We start from the raw sequence: 20647 nt of genomic DNA on the forward strand, positions 1-20647 counted from the left end.
CACTCAATTGTCTGTTCAGATGCAGTGGAATCTCGTCAATTCCTCCTATAAAGGAGTGAAGACAGCAGCTGTTTACAATGTGGTCAATTGTTTGGGATTGATGGCCCCAAGCGCAGGCCGCCGAATCTTTGATGCGCCATTTGTGCATCAGGTGGCCGCGTCGACCACGCCCGGTCCCGATTCGGTTGATGGGTCGACCACTGGCGGCGTGGAAGGTTTGAAACCGGGAGGTTCGACGGTAGGGTCCTGTATGAGATGTTTATTTTTGACGTCGGTCGTAGTCCATACTGGCTTCCACCTCTCACCTTCATTTGTATTTGTGGCCTGGAGTGAGGCTGCTGTGATCCAAAAGGGGTAGCGTGATATTAGGCGAACAGGCGGCACTGGGTTTATGTCCTGATGTATCGGAAGGTGTGCGTTAACAATCATTTTTTGGTACTCCCGGATGGCCACTGTTTCACGACGGATTTGCGGCGGAGCGATATGGCTGAGCACTGGAAGCCACTGAGTCGGCGTCGACTTCAGCGTACCTGAGATGGCATGCACTTCAATGTTCAGTTGTGTGTCGGTAATTCGAGTGCGAGTGCTGCGTTCACCACACAGGTGAGCAATACTCTCCCGTCGAATACACGAGGGCGAGTGTGGCAGTCCGTAGTGTTCGCGCATCACAGCCCCAACCAGTTCTCGCCAGTTCATGGATAATGTTCGTGCGGGTTTTTATCTTGTTGCTAAATTTCTCAATGTGTTGCCTGAAAGTGAGACTTTGATCGAGCACCACTCCAAAGTATTTCGGGAGTGGGTCGTTGGTGACGGTTTTACCACAAAACTCGACCTTCAGTGTACTTTTTGCCTCCACATTGTTGAGATGGAATGCTGAGGACACCGTCTTGGTTGGATTTGGCTTAAGTCGCCAGGAGTAGAAATAATCTTACAATTTCTTTCGGTCGGTGTTCAAGATATCTTGAGCTGCGCTGAGTGTCGTCGCTTTGGCTGACCAGCGCTAGATCGTCTGCGCAAATGAACTTGCGGCGTAATATGGCCGGTATGTCGCTGGTGTACAGATTAAACAGGGCTGGTGCTAATACCGACCCCTGCGGTAGACCATTTTGTAGAGTTCATGGGCAGCTGATCTGGTTTCCGAGATGGACGCGAAATTGTCGGTCGCTGAGCATACTGCCGATGAGGCAAATCGTTTTTTGCACTTGATGGTGTTTGGCAAGTTTAAAAAGGAGTCCTTGGCGCAAGACCGTGTCGTATGCAGAGACAAGTCTATGAAAGCAGCCACTGTTTTCTGTTTATGCTGTAAGCTGGCTTTAATGTGTGATGTATAAGGCGATAACCTGGTTACAACAGCTTCGTTGTGGCTGAAAACCTGCCTGCTCAGGTGGTATGGTGGCTTCCAAGAGAGGAGAGAGTAGAGCTAACAGTAATCACTCCAGTAGCTTGTAGGCTGTACAAAGAAGAGAGATTAGCCTGTAGCTGTGCGGGTCATCAGAAGGTTCTCCTGGCTTGAGGAGAGCAAAGACTTGCTGGTGGAAATGATTTGTATTTTAAGTTTTGCCAGCCAGGTTCTTCCTTTGCTGCCAAGGTGTTTTAGGAATTTCAAATCTATTCCTGTGGCTTTACCTGCCTTGGTACTGCCGGTGCGCCATATATTTATTCTGGAAGTACAGCTGTAGACAGAGGTGAGTTTATCATGCTGGAGTGTGTGACGTCAAAAGATGCCATCAATGCTGCACACGTTGCTTGTCTGGCAGAATCTAGCGACTGCAGAAGGGTTGTGGTGATTTCTGGGTGGCTGGTGCTTTGATGTTCATAGTCTCGTGAGATCGCATCCCTGGTGGCTTTCTTCACGAGCATGATGAACGGCTCAAAATTTTCAGGGTTCATGGAGATGTGGCGAATGTCCTTTTCCACTGCCACCATAAAGTCAGGCCAATTTGCCCATCTGAAGTTCCATTGGGGTCGTGATTGTGTTGGTGATTACTGGGATTTCGTGGCCAATTTGGATGACCATGGGCTTATGCTGAATGTGTGGGAAGCGAGGCAGGACTTTGCACGTGGTGGGCAAATGCTAGCCATTGTTAATTGTCGTTATAGAGCACACGTCTGGGTTGTATCCTCTATTCCACCATACAGAGTGGAATGTGCCTTGTAGCTTGGCATAAAAAACGAAGAAGAGCTCTTGTGCAGATGCCCAATCAAGGATTTGTTTGCCTGCCAGGTCGTTAATTGGGTAGCCCAACATCGTGTGATGGCTATTGAAGTCGCCTATGTAGATCGCGGGATGTTGCACCGTTGGCAATGTTGCTAGGTGCCAGGTTGTTGTTGGCGGTTTGTAGACATTGCATACGACGAGACCGGCTATTATTCTCCCAATTGTGAAGTCGTTGTCTGTCTCAATAACTTCCGCTCTGGCTTTGATGTGATGCGCCACGTAAGTAGCCAGACCGTGTTTTGTGTGGCCCTTGGAAGCAGCGAGGATGTACCCTGGAATGTTCAGTCGTAGAGAGCTGCTTTCCTTCACATGTGTATCTTGGATAGTAAGGATGTCAATGTTTTTTTGCTGAAGGATCTTTGCGAGGACATCTGTCTTAGCTCGGAGTAGGTCCTCAACATTTAGCTGGCATAGACGAACCGAGGGGCCGATGGAACGGCTCGTCTGGCCCCGAGAATGACCTTTGTTGCCAGGCTTGTTCTTTCAGCTGTAAGCCAGAGATCGACTGGCGACATACGGTTTCCTTAGCAATATTATTCGTTATGAATTTCGTTGTAGACTTCGTTTACGTAACACGGTGGGCCCTGAGAAGGCTGACATCACAGAGGGAAATGCACCTGTATTACATGCTGGTGGTGTGCGGTGATGTAATAACCAACATTTAAATGTATCTTTAATTTTAAAAAATTAACCCGTGAAAACAAAGTTTTTCACTAAAAATCCTTTATATGCGTGGCATCGGTTTTATTTTATTATTCATTTCTGTTTTTCTTGAGTAAGAGTTTCATTTTTATCACATTGGTATTTTAAATAAAATATGAATTTTTTTCCCCTAAAAAGTGGAAAATTTTGGAAAAAAATTTATACGAAAATAAATTGTCACGCACAACGAGTCTGTGTGCAAAATGTCAGCTCGATTGGATCACGGGAAGTGGGTTAAAAAACGACTGAAAGATTTGCACGGTCGTAAGCGTGCAAGCAAGCAAGCAAGTGAACTTAAAATAAAGGATTTAAAAATATAAATGTCCATACAGGGAAAATTAACACCTGAGAAGTCATTCCTGCCTCAACGAGTTTGTCACTAGTACACTATGCATGATATTTAAAGACTATATATATACTTTTTGTTGTTTACAGTATTCAACTGTGGTGAACCCGGCTCTGTGGCCAATGGTGTGCGCATTGGAAGTGACTTCACATTTGGCCACAATGTCACGTACCACTGCAACCCAGGCTACAGGATCGACCCACACCACTCATCCACTCGGGTGTGTGGGAAAGATGGGGCATGGAGTGGATCCCTGCCTCTCTGCAGAGGTAAGGATCATTGGGTTAAAATGATTGGATGTGCTTGCCAAGTGATAAGGAATGATGGCATGAAGTGTACACTCTTTTTGAAAAATCGTCAGTTTCACTGTCGTTAAAGGACGATTCTATAATAAATAAATGTATGTACTTCACTCCACCAATTATTGAGGCGATATCTCACCGCGTGCCTTTTTCTTTACATCTCTGTGGACTTCGTATTTGCAGTGATCACGTGCAGGCAGCCGCCGAGGGTGCTGAACGGGCGGCTGTTGGGCTCAGACTTCTCGTGGGGAGCCAGCGTGAGCTACAGCTGCTCCTCGGGCTACGAGCTCTCCTTCCCTGCCACGCTCACCTGCGAGGGCAACGGCACATGGAGGGGCGACGTACCACAGTGCCTGCGTAAAAAAAAAAGCTGCACTTTAAATTTGAAAACAAAAATTCAGAATATCCATACTCGCACACACTACTTGCATGCATGTAGACCCTCGCAAATATATGCATGCTATGTATGTATGTTGGACTTCTTTTGCACTGTTCGTAGCCAACCTGTGCAACTTATCCATGAGAATTATAGATACAAAATCTGTCGGGCCTGATTTGCATGTACATTTTCACGTGATTATTACTGACAATGTTATGGTGTCCCCATTACCACAATGGAGCCCATTTTTTAAGTGGACTGAGTCGTTTAGAATTAGATTCTTAATATGTGGGAATTCTGGCTTTATGTTGAAATTCTGCAACATTGATGATGATTATAATAATAATGATAATTCACATGCCAGTCTTGGGCCCAATTCCCAAAGTGGAATGGGTGGGACCCCATTCCGCAAAAAATCAGCAGCCAGGGGAGTGCCAAGAAAAATAAAAGTTGAGCAAACTCGTGTTATTATACTCAACCAAATGGATAAAACCAAACAATTAGGCTCTGGTCCATCTTACACACAAACACATACACATGCTTATTGACAGTTGTACCACCTTAGTCCAGAATGTAGCGGGTGAGCCAAAGATGGCTTAGTGTTACTTCAAACCGGTAACAATGATGATGGCTGAATTAGCATGGATGGCCACGTATGGTGTGAAAGCAGTTCAACATACAAACAGGAAGATGATGGTAATAGTGGAGATGTAGATGGATGAATTAAAATAAGATGATGATTTTGAGAGTTCAAGATGATGGTAAATGCATATGGTAGATGAATATCATTTCAACATTAAATAATAATAATGATAATAATAATGACACTTGCTGATGCAACTTCTGATGACCCATTAATGCCCCACCCACTAACCCTATCCAATGATAATCCACCAACCATTACCTTTACAGTGCACACCACAAAATACACCCATTTAAGGCTGAGTTGTCATAGAGGAGACTCAATGATGTGTGACATGGCCGTTAATCGAATATAGGACTCCAAGTTCATCCCACAATATATGAATCAATTGCAGCCACATACACTGAAACATCAAAGGAAGTGGATTGACAAAGGGCTGTACATTCATTAATTTTATCTTTTAGGTGAAAGGAAAATATCTAAGACAGTTCCATTAAGTTGTATGGATGTTTAACTTCTTTCGCACCATACATAGTCAACCTTGCTAATCGGAGAAGCAGGAAATGACAAGGAACTAACCACAAAAAGCAGTTCTAAAGAAATTAATTTTCAACGTAGATTTAAAAGTGCGTAGCTCCAGTGCCTTTCTAATATCGGAAGGAAGAACATTCCATACGGCCACATATGCACATTTGAAAGCACACAATGCAGTGTGTTCAATGGCTAGCTAAAAGCCGCTGCAAAGATGACCGGAGTAAGTTTCCATACAAATGTGTAAAACTAAAGTGTGGAATGGTAGCTCAAAACATGTATTCTTGAGGAATGGCCCTCCATGGCCCACCAGCCACACGACTGTGGTTGGAAGCAGCTCCACGTTTTCAGAAACGTTGAGTGGCTCTGCCTTAATCCCTGCCCACTTTGGGCTGTGCTACAATTTAGTCATGTATAACCTCAACAAAATTGTATGACATGTAGAACAAAATTGCAGTTGACATCGACAAAAAGTATTTTTATTTTAATATTCAAAATAATTAAGCAAATAAAGCAAACAAGCAAAACAAACATTGTCTGACATTGGCAAAATACATGTTTTAAAGAATACATTCCCAGGGTACACACAAACATTACATTTAACATAATTGTTCCATTTCAATGCCAAACTTATATATATTTTTTATCAAAATGCATTTTTGATTAAATAAATTGCTGCATATCATAATTGTTAACCTTTGTAACACACATTAGCAATTTCACGTGTGGGTTTTACTTGGAAAAAAATGCTTTTCAGTAACGGTGAAAGTGGTGAGGATAATGAAGCATGTGTGCGCATAATTAATTACTGTCTCTCACCACTGCTGCAGCTGTATTCTGCGGAGACCCAGGCACGCCGGCTGAGGGCAAGCGCGAAGGCAAGCGATTCATCTTCGAGGCAGACGTCTCCTTCAGCTGCAACCCTCCCCTGGTGCTTGTTGGCTCTTCTTTGCGGGCATGCCGTGCAGATAGGACCTGGAGTGGCACACAGCCACGGTGCATTGGTAAGATCCTCCGGACCGCGTGTAAGGGTAAAATGTTTACAAAGAGGAATTTTTTTTTTTTATCCTGGGTGTGTGGGAACATTCAATTTCAATCACGAGTACATTTGTATCCATGCCATTCTTAGGGCCCACGGCGACCGCGAGGGTGCTGTGATTCACGGACAAACACGAATTTTGATAATCATTATTTTAAAAAAAATTCTAAAAGTTAATCCTCATAGTTTTATACGTGGGATTTGATCCACACGGAATAGGGTCGACTTACTATTGTTCTGAAATGTGCTTTGATGCTGAATAAGTGAGCCACCGATAACGTGCATTTATATAGTTTGTTACGTGGAATTGGCTTGCCACAACATTCAAAATGTAGATTAATAGAAAGTGTTATATCCAAAATGACCTGTAATTGTTCCCATTCTGCTGCAGATCCGTCGCAGACAACGTGTTTAAACCCTGGAACACCTCAGTTTGGTGAGCAGAATATCACTCAAGGATATCAAGTAAGATTATTTCTCTTCCCCTCTATATATTCATACTTACAAAATTCAGACTTAAAATATTTAATCTTCAAGGGCATGGGGTCATTATTTCCAAATCCATTGAGGCCAATACATTTCACTGTCACTTCCTTCCTGTTTAATAATGCATTAATGCAACAATGCTGTCCCTACTAAATTGTTTGATGTAGTAGTATTATTTACGTCACCATCTGAACCTATGTAAGTCCATTCTTTATTCAACAAAGTTAGCAATTGAACGCTGGCTACCCTATCTTCCACAACCCAAAGGCCCTTGTCCTCACGGTTCAACTCCTTATTCAATTATGCCATCGTTGTTTTTTTTTACTAATTCTGTGCTGTGTGGACATCTTCCAATAGAGAATTAAGCAACATGAAACAATGCAAATGGTAATACTATAGTGTATACAAATACATATAATAAAATATGATTATAAAATCACAACAATTAACGAAATAAAAATATGCTACTGCGTAAGATTTCACGTTTGTGCTGTATATCGCTCTGTTTTTTTGTTGGGTTATTTCCCCTGTGGTTTAGCATGGTGTCTGAAGTTCCACTCCATGTACTGGAAGTGAAATCAGAATCATTATTTAGATTGGAGGAATCTGGTGAGCTATGAAGCTCTATTTCACAGATATTCAGTATGGGTGGGTCAGCCAGTTAAAATAACAAACACTAAAAAAACGGAGTGTAAAGCAGAGAAAATGGTAAGCGAGTCACTAAATATAAAAATAATAATACATACATTAATTATATAAGTCCAATTAATCAATAAAGGCAGCAAAAACTACCACAAAAGTCTCAGACCACACCAAGATGAACAGTCCCTCAATAAATTGGCACATTAACATTGAGCTATCGATACACAGGTAATGATAAAAGTTACAAATCACATTTGATAATGTGATCGTATACTGAACGTCGCAGCAGTAGAAATTTAAAGCACATGAGACAACTGAGAAGGCAATTTAATAAGGATATATAACGATTTTGTTTTTCTCTAACTCTGAAGATAGTGTAGCCTGCATTACAAAAGTAAACCATTAAGATGATGTCTCTAAGAACGAACACAAAAGCTTTGGCAAAGACACGTGGTTCAGTGCATGTCTTGTTCTCAGAGTTTTCTGCAGGTTAGCAGTATCTGGCCAAGGGCAATTGTTACCTTTCAGTAGTGAAGAAAATAGGGATATCTGATCACTGATGTTGACTGAACCCCCCCCCCCCCCAACATTCTACTTAAGGACAAAATATGATTTTACTTGCTTGTGTGTGTGTCTGTTTAGGTTGACAGCACAGTTTCCTTTAGATGCCAAAAAGGGTTTCACATCCAAGGGTCTACCACAAGAATCTGCCTTTCTGATCTCACTTGGAGTGGAACTCAGCCAGAATGCATTTGTACGTATGTCATGTGTAACTTCATCAGCACCATCATATCTAAGTTTCTGTCAACAAAATGTCGTGAATTATGAATGGAGGGTATAAATATAAATGAATGTATTAATATTCGCACGTAATAATATTAACTTTAAGTTTCAGCATCTTAACAATAATTTAACTTTGTGAAAACGTGTAAGCAATCACCACATTGAATGTTCTCGTCACATTATTATTCCTGAAAGCAATTATCTTAAAAGCAATACATTTTAAATGTAGACGTGGCAAGTGTAAAGTTTATACTGTAACCTCTTTTTGATTCCACAATGTATTTTGTATTTTTTCTTCTGCCCCTGGAATTTGTTTACGAGAGAACAATTCTGGCATGTCCTTTAATACAGTATTGATTGATTTATGATTTTGTTGCCAAAGAAAGATATTAAGGGACATATTTATGGCTGACACACTGTATCAAGGGAAAGGTTTGGAGGGAAATCATTCTCTCTTCGCTTTACTGCAATAATCCATCCGCCTCCAGGCCTTGAATCTCTGTGCCCATGCCTCCAACACCAGAACATTTGGTCACCAAACTAAGCAATGAATTGGAAACCACTTAGATGAGTCCACTTGTGTTAAGCTTGCTTCATTCGTAGCCAAATTACCTACGTGAAATAATCAGTCATCCAACATTTGCCATCTGTGTTTGGCCTCACCTGAAAAATGTACTCTGAAATCATAATCTGCCTCCCGATGATAAACTAATGTGTGATATATATACCCAGTCGAGGCGAATGCCCCACTATTACCGTTGATAGCGCTCCAAATTCAATCACGTTTTTATTTTTACGTCTTGATTTTCATTTTTAGGGTTTCTTCATACTTGTGCCATTGCTATGTTTAATAACTCTAATACTGGTATTGTTTATTTTTTTTTATCACAGTTTCCATACAGCAGGCACCAGGTTGTCTGGTTCACGTACTATTCATGATGTACATCGCACAAGTCTATTTGATCTTTGACATGAAAACATGGCCTGTTTATGACCAAAATTGAAAACTACCACTGCCTTTGCATTATGCTTCTCAGCGATGGGATATCGCCCAGTTGCAGATATCTGTCAAGGGTGCACGGTTCAATATTTCCAAACACATCCTGATGATCATAAGGCACACACGCTGTGAATATAATTTTCAACATAATTATCCTCACCCTACATGTTGTTTTGAAATAACTGCTATCCAGCGGAGGTAGCTTGCGTGCAGCACACTGGTATTTATCTGACATGAAGCCACGACAGGGAAAATCTTGTACAGTAATAGAATATAATCTTGGGTAATGTCCTCTATTTGCTTTGAGAAAACACCACATACCTGCAATATATGTAATTCGGTTACCTTTTTTGGTGCTAATCAGCATATAACAAAATTTTCCTGCAAGTCTACTGTCAAGAGCTGCTGAGGCTGGGTTCCATCCGCTGAGCATTGTTGAGGCAATTCTCTTAATTCCATCTCCCCCCCCCCCCCACCATTATGTTTCACTTAATCGGTACATATTGATAAACATGAAGAATGTGACCCAGTGGTGTTTGCCTAGGCTTTGTGTGATGAGTACTGATAGATACTGTCGTGTGTGTCTGCGTGTGCCTGCGCCCAGCGCACGGCTGCAAGCAGCTGGAGACCCCAGAAAATGCAGACGTAGGGGCCGTGGAACTGCCCGGCCTGGGCTACACGCTCATGTACAGCTGCCAGCCCGGATTCTACCTGGCGGGGGGCTCGGAGCACCGCAGCTGCCGTCCCGACGGGACCTGGTCGGGAAAAACTCCCATCTGCCATCGTGAGTCGCAAGCACGTCCGCGCAAACGCCTCCCTCACAAAGCTATAGGACCTTTTTTATGACAAAAGTAGAATTAGGCTTTACTCTTTTTGCCAATAAAACAGGTGTTTTTTCTGGTGTAGGCCAATCAGTGCATGTGTTATCAGAGCATGTTTGTGCGCATGTTTCGCCACAAGTATGTGTGACTAATTCTCGATGCCTTGCATTAGGTTTATATTTGGTGTTTGAACATCTGAACACCTGTTTTATTGCCGGAACGAGTAAATCCTGCAGGATTATGAAGGCCGCGCCTGGTTGCGTTTTGCCTACTTATAAAACGATATCCTACAAATAGCTGCATTTTATCGTGATCATCAGTGGCAACAGTAGCCTCCATGATCAATCTACCTTGGATTAAGGCCGCTGAGCATCTGCACACAGGATGATTTTTTTTCTTGTGGACACCCTCTCCATCTTGGCGGAAATCCTCTTCAATGCTTTCCATTTCTTGGATGTCACTCTATGACTACTCGTGTCCATTGGCCATCATCCCGTCTAGCGACTTTGTCCTGGCCAAGTCCAGTTATTAAATCCTTTATATTAAGTTCGCTTGCTTGCTTGCTTAGGACCGTGCAAATATTTCAGTCGTTTTTTAACCCACTTCCCGTGATCCAATCGAGCTGACATTTTGCACACAGACTCGTTGTGCATGACAATGCATTTTCGTCAAAAAAATGTTTTCCTAAATTTTACACTGTTTAGGGGAAAATTTTTTAATATTTAATTACCAATTGTTTAATTCTGCCAGACAATCATCTGACCCATAGGTGGCAGCCATCTCAAGCCAGAGGACGAGAGGACTCTAGCCGCCCCGATGCCACGCATATAAAGGATTTATAGTGAAAAACTTTGTTTTTACGGGTTAATTTTTTTTATGAACGATGTTGAATGTCGTCTTTAACCTGCATATGTTTGCGAACCCATGTGTTCATCGTGCTGTCTCTCATTGTGATTCCAAGCATATAGTTGAGGTGAATTAGATATGTAGTGTGCTTCATGTTTAGTGGAATATTTTGTGCAATACATCATGTTTTCATAGTCTCAATAATGTGAGCAAGTTGTGCACAAAGCCATTGAAATGAAAGTGCCATGATAAGTACAAATCATGGGTTCAATAATTTGCTGCAGATAACCGTGTAACATTTAAAAAAAATGCCTAAGTATTTTTGTTACAACTAATAAATGGAGATAAACACGTTTTTATATTGGATACTTAATGCCTTGGGAGAGTGAGAATAAACATGAGTGAGACCCACCACTGTAATGGCGTGTAACGGACCAGGGCTTACATAATTTTAGTGTTTGACAGCTGTGATATGTGTTTCGTGGCATATACAATAGTGGCATTTTCTCTTCAATCATACAGACGTGTCGTATTGCAGTCTGTTAGCAATGAGATTGCCTTACTGTGAAAACTCTTTTTTCTTCCTTCCTTGAAAACATGCTGGATTATGGCTAGCCAAGCGAGTGTGTGTGCAAGTGTGTACATCCATCTGTTTTGTGCCCACGCAATGTTTACATTCGCTGTATCATCTTATCATTAAGTTATTACGAAGTATTTTACTCAAATATGTGTGTGGAATTTATAAGCTGCGGGAGTGACATGGATTGATACTTAAATGAGTTTAGTTTTGCATCTGTGTGTGCTTTTGTACTTGTATTTTACAGTTTTAAATGCAAGCTGTCTCTTACCAATTTTCTCTGAGTAGCCACTGCATGAACTGACTAGCCTGTTAATCTCATAATCTTTGGGAGATTAGTGGTTTATTCTGATAAATGTATTGTATTATTAATACTATGCCGAAGCACACTCAAAATATGACTGCTCATATACGCAATATACAATCTGCAAAATACAACAAAGATGCAATACTTACATTTTGTGTTTATATTCATGTAATCTATGTATATCAATTTCATCTGAACTACGAGCATACTCCTATATCTTTTACAAATAAAAATAAATTTTTCAAAAAATCCAAAGCTCAAGAAAAAAAAGTGAAGTGTACCTACCATTAGTGAGATGCCCCATGTATAGATTGTGTTTGTGGGGTATTCAATACTTCCCTTTCCTAGAATGTCTTCATGTTCGCAAGTTAATATTACTTGATATATCGCGATGTCACATTTAATCTCAGGGGTGTGATTTTGGCTTAGCTATCTCAGATGGTTACATCTATCGGCATGTCATCTTAAATATCCGGGTCTATTCATACTTGTAAACTGTCATGAAACATTTAAAATTGTTTAGCTCCAACTTAAATATGTTTCGATTTAAAGCTTTCGTGACTGCAGGGATTCATCTTCTTGGTTCTTTCGGTAAAGTCACGTAAAAGGGAAGTAATAAAATAATAAAAATAAAACATAATAAAATAATTCTCACGACGCTACGGCCACAACGCAAGCAGCCGTCCTCAGGTGAAGAATGAAACACCACCAAGCTTGGAGCATATATTTAAGCTGGTTTGGAGGGGGGGAGGTGGGAAGAAGAGAGCCTTGACAAAATAATTTGCATATCAAGAGGAATTTAGCATATGGAAAATGCGTAGGAGGTGGGCGGGGGGGTTTCAAATTAATATTATGCCCGTGCATTATGCAGGATTAGCAGCATCAAAGGGAGGGGGAAGGGGGGTAGCATTAACAAAGGAAAGTAATGTTAATAGTATGTAGCTGCAGTTACTAAACAACCACGTAGAAAACTAAAGTGTTGTTTATGTTAGTTTATACTTTAGTTTTCTACGTGGTTGTTTAGTAACTGCAGCTACATACTATTAACATTACTGTCCTTTGTTAATGCTACCCCCCTTTCCCCTCCCTTTAATGCTGCTAATCCTGCATAATGCACGGTCATAATATTAATTTGAAACCCCCCCGCCCACCTCCTACGCATTTTCCATATGCTAAATTCCTCTTGATATGCAAATTATTTTGTCAAGGCTCTCTTCTTCCCACCTCCCCCCCTCCAAACCAGCTTAAATATATGCTCCAAGCTTAGTGGTGTTTCATTCTTCACCTGAGGACGGCTGCTTGCGTTGTGGCCGAAACGTCGTGAGAATTATTTTATTATGTTTTATTTTATTATTTTATTACTTCCTTTCTACGTGACTTTACCGAAAGAACCAAGAAGAAGAAAAAAAGCTTAAATATGTTTTTATTGTTAATGTTTACATTTCGGGCACAATGTTTTCATGACTTGAAGTCTTCTCTATCATACACAATTGCATGTTATAATCTTTAATCATGTATATTATGAGCATACTGACCATTAAATTGCATTCAATTTCGATTCATTTAATACTAAAAAAACTAATTGCAATGTTAAATACCCTGAGCCATGAATAATAAAGCATCAATAATGTATTAGTTTACATACCTATGCACTATGTATCTGAATTGAGGGCAGGTAGGAATTGCTCTCACTTAATAATTGTATTTCCTTAACAGCTGGCCCAAAACCGAATGAAAAAAGGAATATACCCACAATGGGATCTCTAAGCCCCAAACCAACTGGCAAGTGCTTTTTTTATATTATTGGTCACTGTGACATTAGTCATTAGTGAATTTCACTGCATCATTTGCCATGTTCTCATATAAATCCAGCTGCTCATAGTTGGCAGATATTCAATGTGAAATGTTTACTAATATTTTCAAGGCATTGTTAGCAACTGTTAATTTTGCAATCTGCTGCCGAGCAGTGAAAGTAATAACTTGCGAGAGTTGCAGCGTTGAATATGTATTCTGTCATTTCGCATATATATTTAACCGCAATAAATACATTTCCAAAACTCTTTTCATCGTTGGCTCAAGCGCGAAGAGTCAGATATACATTATATGTACTTTTAATTACAGCATGGACCACAGAGCTTGATATTGTAATCACAAAAGATAAATGTGAACACTATTTGGTCTTTCATCGTTTCTTAATATTCGTATACAGCAATCTGGCTGTAATACATAAACAGTAAATTTCGTCACAGAATCAAATACAGGACACCTACATTTTACTTGAATTCGACCATACTACTTTTTCCATTAAATTGGCCATATTTAGCAGCAAAATGTGACTGATTATTGCTTTGCAGTCACGTGTGTTGTATCGGATTTGTTTTCAGTTCCAGACAGTGTGTTTGAGCTCAACTATGTTTGGAAAGGCTCTTTTGACTACCAAGGGCGCAAACATCAAGCCACGCTCATAATAAAGGGTTTCAATGCTTCAACCGGCCGAATGAACTGCAGTTTCATGGCTAACCTCATGGAGTTAGCTTTGACAGGTAACCTTTACAACTCACTCACACTTTCGTCTCTTTATTGGTTTGTCTCAATTTCCGCAACACAACATCAAGGCTGTGTTTCTTACTCTGAAAACAGTCATTGCTACTACGGGTTAAGCTTATGGTAAATAGTATAGACCCATCATCATTATCACCAGCCACTCTGGTTTCACTGCTGATTAATGGACACTTTACACTGCCTAATTATTTTATAAAGCTTCATGCAAATTAGATTATGTTGGTCTCTTCAGTTCTCACCTGGTTAAACAAAACAAACTTGATTCATATAATTATGGATTAAAATGTACTCCTAAATGCTCGCAGCAATTTCATCATTGTATTCGAGGTGTGTTATTTGAAATGGAATATATTAGAATTAAGCATAATTTGTCACAAACATGCGGCCCACCGTGGCTTTTAATTGGCTGAAAATTGGTGATTAGTTGCCCCCACCTCCAGTCCCCACTGTCCATGCACATCAAGTTCCCACTTAAAGCGACGACCTTATTAATCTTGCCATTTTACCACGTTCGCCCGAGGTATCTCTGAACCTGTTTCACGAGTGCCTATGACATTTTCGATGTGGTCGAGGACCACCGCGTTTTTGATCCGCATTGTATTTGATGACTTATAGATTAAAATATGACATGGCCAGTGCTTCCTGAAGCTGCCGCTGGTATATTTCTGTTCATACTCCCCCACACTACATTTTTTGAACCAGATTGATCAACCTTGGAAAAAAATAATTTAGCAAAGGTCCAGGACCACAATATCTCTCTCCTGCGATTTCTTCACTGGTCAAAAGGTCAATACTAAAGGGTATAGTTCTTCATAGGCATGTTGTTATTGAGATGGTCACTGGCACAGAGAGGCAAGAATCTATGGACTTTACGTGAAGTTATTTTTTTTATCCAACCCCTGCTCCTTCTTGCCCGCAATCACATAAAGACTTGCTTATTCACCAAAATAGTAACGTGTAATCAACATTAATATCAATCCTTTTTCAGTGAAATTAATGATAAGTATCCACAGCAGTTTATAGTTGGTTTGACAAAGCACGTTTTTTTTACGTATAATTTTTCTTCCGTCGTTTTTTGTCGTTGTTGCATAGGTGTTGCTCATGATAATCTTTTACAAATCAATGAATAGTAATGCAACGTTGTATACACACAGGTGTTTATAAAGGGGAAGATGCACGACTGCTCTTGAGAATCCGACAGGTCTACAACTTGGATTACAACTTAATCGCCAGAGTCAATGAAGAGAGCTGGGCTATGGATGGTTTTGTAAGTTCACTGCAAACATTTTACATTCATAAAATGTTGTTATGGTTTAAGTTACAATATAATGAATAGCTCTGATGTCATTTTCGCATGTGCCGTATGTTGTCCGGCACGATGTCTGACATTTCGCAACCAGTTCCTGAAGAGGCTCCGAGCATGTGGAGCGAAACATTGGACATCGTATCAAACAACGTGCATTGCAACCCGAAACACATCGAAGAGTTATATAGCACAGCCATGAAAACATACGTAGTAGTAACATATTGAATGCTTCAAATTTATGTGCATACTATGTTTTGTTGTCGTAAATTTCAAGGGTATATTTTTTCAGCATATGCCGTTTCAACAAAAAATGGCAATTATGACACACGTTTTAATTGCTTGACGCATCCTATTTTATGATGTGCATGTGCAAGGTGTCGGTGGAGCATGATGGATTAACCTACATCTACGAAGGGTTCATTCAAGCGAAGGAATTTGGCTCGTTTGGTTTTCAGAGAGCAGGTAAGCATGCAGTAATCAGTCTGCTGACTAGATAACGTGAAGCGTAGAACCACAGTTATTATAAGCCAAGGGTCACTGTAGTCATCGCGAATCCGTCATGGGTTTCTAGGATACCACCACATATTCTTGGGCACGTATTGCAATTGTAAAATAGTTCTCGATTTCCATTAAGGAGGTGAAAGTGGCTTGTTGTATTTGAATGAAAATTCATTCGCTCTGCTTTGAGTAACCATTTTTTCGATAATTGTATTGTTCCTTTTCATGAGCCATACAACTCATGTCATGTGCAGTGATTTACGTGTTGTTTTTACAATAGTGTCCTTATAATTCTCTGTATTCTAATGGGATTTGCTAAATTCAATGTATAGCCTATTTCCGCATCCTACTAGCACTTGACACATGAAGCACGTGGACATTTCTATCGTATGTTTGTGAAGAGGCTAAAACATGTTAGTTTTGCGAAGGATTTTACACATATGTATTGATCCTGTAGATTTTCCAAGCACTTTCGAAGAACAACATACGCGTAAAGCAGATGTGCGTGTGCTTTGAGTATGCCAGATTTTGACATGTGTTTTCATTGGTTGTCTATTTTTTTAATACAAAGCGAACCCTCTAAGTGTGCTTTTTACACCAGCCTTCCTTCTTTTCGACGTACTCCACACCTCTGTCCAGAACCAAGGAATATCAATTATCTTCATATGTCTCTAAAGTACGTGTGCATTTGTATGTGCCCTTGACATGGCCAGTCGCTTTTTGTATCGCCAACAACAAGAGCCTTCCATTGTGTACAGTGGTCTTGGGAGCCATGAATGCACTGAGCCATACGAAGGGATAATGTATTAAATAATAACAAGATAGAAGGCAGAAAGATAACCTGAACTGATGTGACCTGCAATAGGTGTTTCCACATACACACAGCCGAGTGACCGTGACAATGTATGCATTTGAAATGAACTCGACATTATTTTATTTGTACGTGGTGTAAACTGTGATTCATCTTCTTGGTTCTTTCGGTAAAGTCACGTAGAAGGGAAATAATAAAATAATAAAATAAAACATAATTAAATAATTCTAACGACGTTTCGGCCACAACTAAAGCAGCCGTCCTGAGCTGCCCTGAGGACGGCTGCTTGCGTTTTATTATTTCCCTTCTACGTGACTTTACCGAAAGAACCAAGAAGATGAATCCCTGCAGTCACGAAAGCTTTAAATCGAAATTTAAACTGTGATTGTTTGAATGATGAAAAAATTGACACATTCATATGGCATGTATGCATGTTGAACTTCTTTCGCACCGTATTTAGCCAACCGTGCTAATCGGAGGTGCGAGGAAAAGACAAAAAACTCGACGGTGTCCCTTGTAGGAAGCAATTGTATGAGTAGGGCCATTCCCTGTAACATTCTTTTGTTTCCTCATAGGCAGTGTTATTGACGAATGTGTTTAAGTTCATGTTACTTTTGCTTGGTGCATCATCGGCAACGCAGTATCAGGTTTTGTTTAAATTATAGTTATGTCCAAAATGTACTTTGTAATAGCATGCCATGGGCGGTAATTGTGTCTTTTGCGTGTGTGTTTATTGATATATTTAGTCCATGTAATAATCCGTTTGTAAATGGATTTTGGGATCAGCAGGAAATATTCGGGCACGGAACACCTAATGCAAAAGTAAAGTCCCGCATGTAAAAAGAAATGCTCTCATAAATAATGATTCTACCTTGACAAGCGAAGTCGTAATTATCGCCTCGGTATAATGTGTGTTGATTATAGAGGAAGCGATGGGAAGCAGAGTCAGTGGAATGATAAGCTATGAAAAAGGTGAGAGTTAGGGTGAGGATTTCAGTGCAGGGGCTGCCAGGATTCGAGCGCTAAGTAGGTAGAGAGGGTGAGTAGGAGGTGAAATAGTGAAAAAGTCACTTGAAACACTCTCATGAATCCAGCTATGATAGCTTGTCAAAATTATTTGATAGGTATTAACATTTACACACAAACTCAACGCAAAATGTTGTATTGATTCATATTATGCATATAACCAGATACTGCAATGCTCACGTCGTAACTTTTTGAACGTGAATTGTTCTTATGTGAGATTTTGATGGACCCGAGAACATGTCATTCCACGTGTTATTTGGCTTTTAATCTGAGAAAAGATAATAGGAATGACCTTGGTAAAAGGGATGAAGGGCACGGGCGAGACATAGTTTTGTTACACTTTAATGAAAATAGACATTGCTTTCTAACGCAGGACAATACGTTATTCATAAAATACGTTTTTTATAAAAAGTAAATTTTAACTGAATGTGGATTGTCAATCAAAGAGGCAGCAAGTATACAGGGGGACTGCATTAAATAGTTTCCGCACTGCATAAAATCAGTACGACTTATGCCGAATGGGGTTTGCTGTTCGTGCATTCTCATTGATTCTATTTAGCACATATGTAGTGGGACATTCATTTGGAAAAAATACAATTTCAATGAAGATATTTCGTCCCCATGTAATTTCAGTCAAGACAGAGCAATCTTTATAGTAAAATATTACGTGTTCTCCAAACAATAGTACGCAAATAGATTGTGCTTTTTAAGAGGACGAATCAAGACAACCTTTTGCGGTATCCACAACATTCTTATAGCACGAGGCTATTGCACAGGAAGGTGCTCTGTTTCACATACAAAGACGGTCACTGCATCGCACACTTTCGGATGCGCCTCTGCGGCCGTCTGGAACGTTCTTCTTTCCGACGATAGGAAGCCACTAGACTCAACACTAGCCATAGACTCAACACTGCCCATAGACTGATAAACTAACACTAGCCATAGACTCAACACTGCCCATAGACTCAACACTGCCCATAGACTAACACTAGCCATAGACTCAACATTGCCCATAGACTAACACTAGCCATAGACTCAACACTGCCCATAGACTCAACACTAGCCATAGACTCAACACTAGCCATAGACTCAACATTAGCCATAGACTCAACACTGCCCATAGACTAACACTAGCCATAGACTCAACACTGCCTATAGACTAACACTAGCCGTAGACTCAACACTGCCCATAGACTCAACACTAGCCATAGACTCAACACTGCCCATAGACTGACACTAGCCATAGACTCAACACTAGCCATAGACTCAACACTGCCCATAGAATAACACTAGCCATAGACTCAACACTGCCCATAGACTCAACACTGCCCATAGACTAACACTAGCCATAGACTCAACATTGCCCATAGACTAACACTAGCTATAGACTCAACACTGCCCATAGACTCAACACTGCCCATAGACTCAACACTGCCCATAGACTCAACACTAGCCATAGACTCAACACTAGCCATAGACTCAACATTAGCCATAGACTCAACACTGCCCATAGACTAACACTAGCCATAGACTCAACACTGCCTATAGACTAACACTAGCCATAGACTCAACACTGCCCATAGACTCAACACTAGCCATAGACTCAACACTGCCCATAGACTGACACTAGCCATAGACTCAACACTAGCCATAGACTCAACACTGCCCATAGACTAACACTAGCCATAGACTCAACACTGCCCATAGACTCAACACTGCCCATAGACTAACACTAGCCATAGACTCAACATTGCCCATAGACTAACACTAGCCATAGACTCAACACTGCCGATAGACTCAACACTGCCGATAGACTAACACTAGCCATAGACTAACACTAGCCATAGACTCAACACTGCCCATAGACTCAACACTGCACCTCCAGATTAGCACGGTTGGCTGAAAGAAGTTCAACATACACACATACAAGTCTGTAGTACTGTAGTAGTTTCACACTCGTGCAAATGTCGATGGCCTACTCTTTTCGAATGTCGTCAAGGGATCTTTAACGTCCACCGTGAAGCAAACGGAGCGTACAGCAAATGCTGTGCTGTCCGGCATCCTTAGGGAATGGAGGATGCTGGTCCATCAAATATGCTGGTTATCTGAGAGCTATACTTACGGTTCATCAAATTTTCTGAGTGCATACAACTTTGCAAGAAAGAAACTCTTTACTCTTTTACAGAGGGACTCACAGGTCAGTTGTAGAGCATTTTTAAGTTGATTGTAGAGAAGCAGTTGGGCCGTTTAGAGTACAGTATACAGTGGTATAGAGTATCGTATGTAGAGACTGCTGCTTGCACCATCACTCGGCAGCGTCCCGAAGCTTCCGTAAGCACAAAGATCTATGAGAAGCGCACGTCAAAATGGCAGATGACTGTCGGAATTTTTCCAGGTACGCAAAGGAAGACTTGAATTTCCGTCTCTGACAGATGCCGATTTGATAGAACATTTTGGATGGTAAAGCGCTAGATCACAGAGCTATCGCTGTACTTTATGACTTAATGATTAATACGCACCACAGCAATAACAAGGGTGGCCTGCCAGAATAGAACCACAACCCTCTGCAACAAGCAGCAAATGTGCTGCCGCTGGGCAATGTTAAGCCATTACATGATATAAAATTGGCAAGGTGAAGTGGATTAAGGTATTGAATTACCCATACTTATATTCAGGGTGATATGTTCTCGCTTCCAGTTATTTATACCTGTTCCTTTCGGCTCATTCCCTACTCCAACTGATTCCATAATCTTATTTGTACAATGTTGCTTATAATCAGAGGTGTGGACTCGAGTCATGTGACTTGGACTCGAGTCAGACTC

The 20647-nt window shown here is 40.7% G+C and overlaps 1 protein-coding gene across 1 annotated transcript in view; it reads left to right on the forward strand.

Annotated features, from left to right (window-relative positions):
- Positions 1–20647, forward strand: part of LOC133344241 (CUB and sushi domain-containing protein 3-like) — a 403210-nt gene that overhangs the window by 373881 nt on the left and 8682 nt on the right. Inside the window, 10 exon segments of the mRNA XM_061554305.1 lie at positions 3356–3535; positions 3752–3925; positions 5952–6125; positions 6552–6625; positions 7931–8042; positions 9676–9855; positions 13339–13404; positions 14007–14165; positions 15339–15451; positions 15865–15952. Coding sequence (XP_061410289.1) covers positions 3356–3535; positions 3752–3925; positions 5952–6125; positions 6552–6625; positions 7931–8042; positions 9676–9855; positions 13339–13404; positions 14007–14165; positions 15339–15451; positions 15865–15952 — 1320 coding nt within the window.

The sequence above is a fragment of the Lethenteron reissneri genome, chromosome 19 (assembly GCF_015708825.2).
Source record: "Lethenteron reissneri isolate LAM-NWPU_2019-01 chromosome 19, ASM1570882v1, whole genome shotgun sequence".
In the NCBI taxonomy this organism is placed as follows: Eukaryota; Metazoa; Chordata; class Hyperoartia; order Petromyzontiformes; family Petromyzontidae; genus Lethenteron; species Lethenteron reissneri.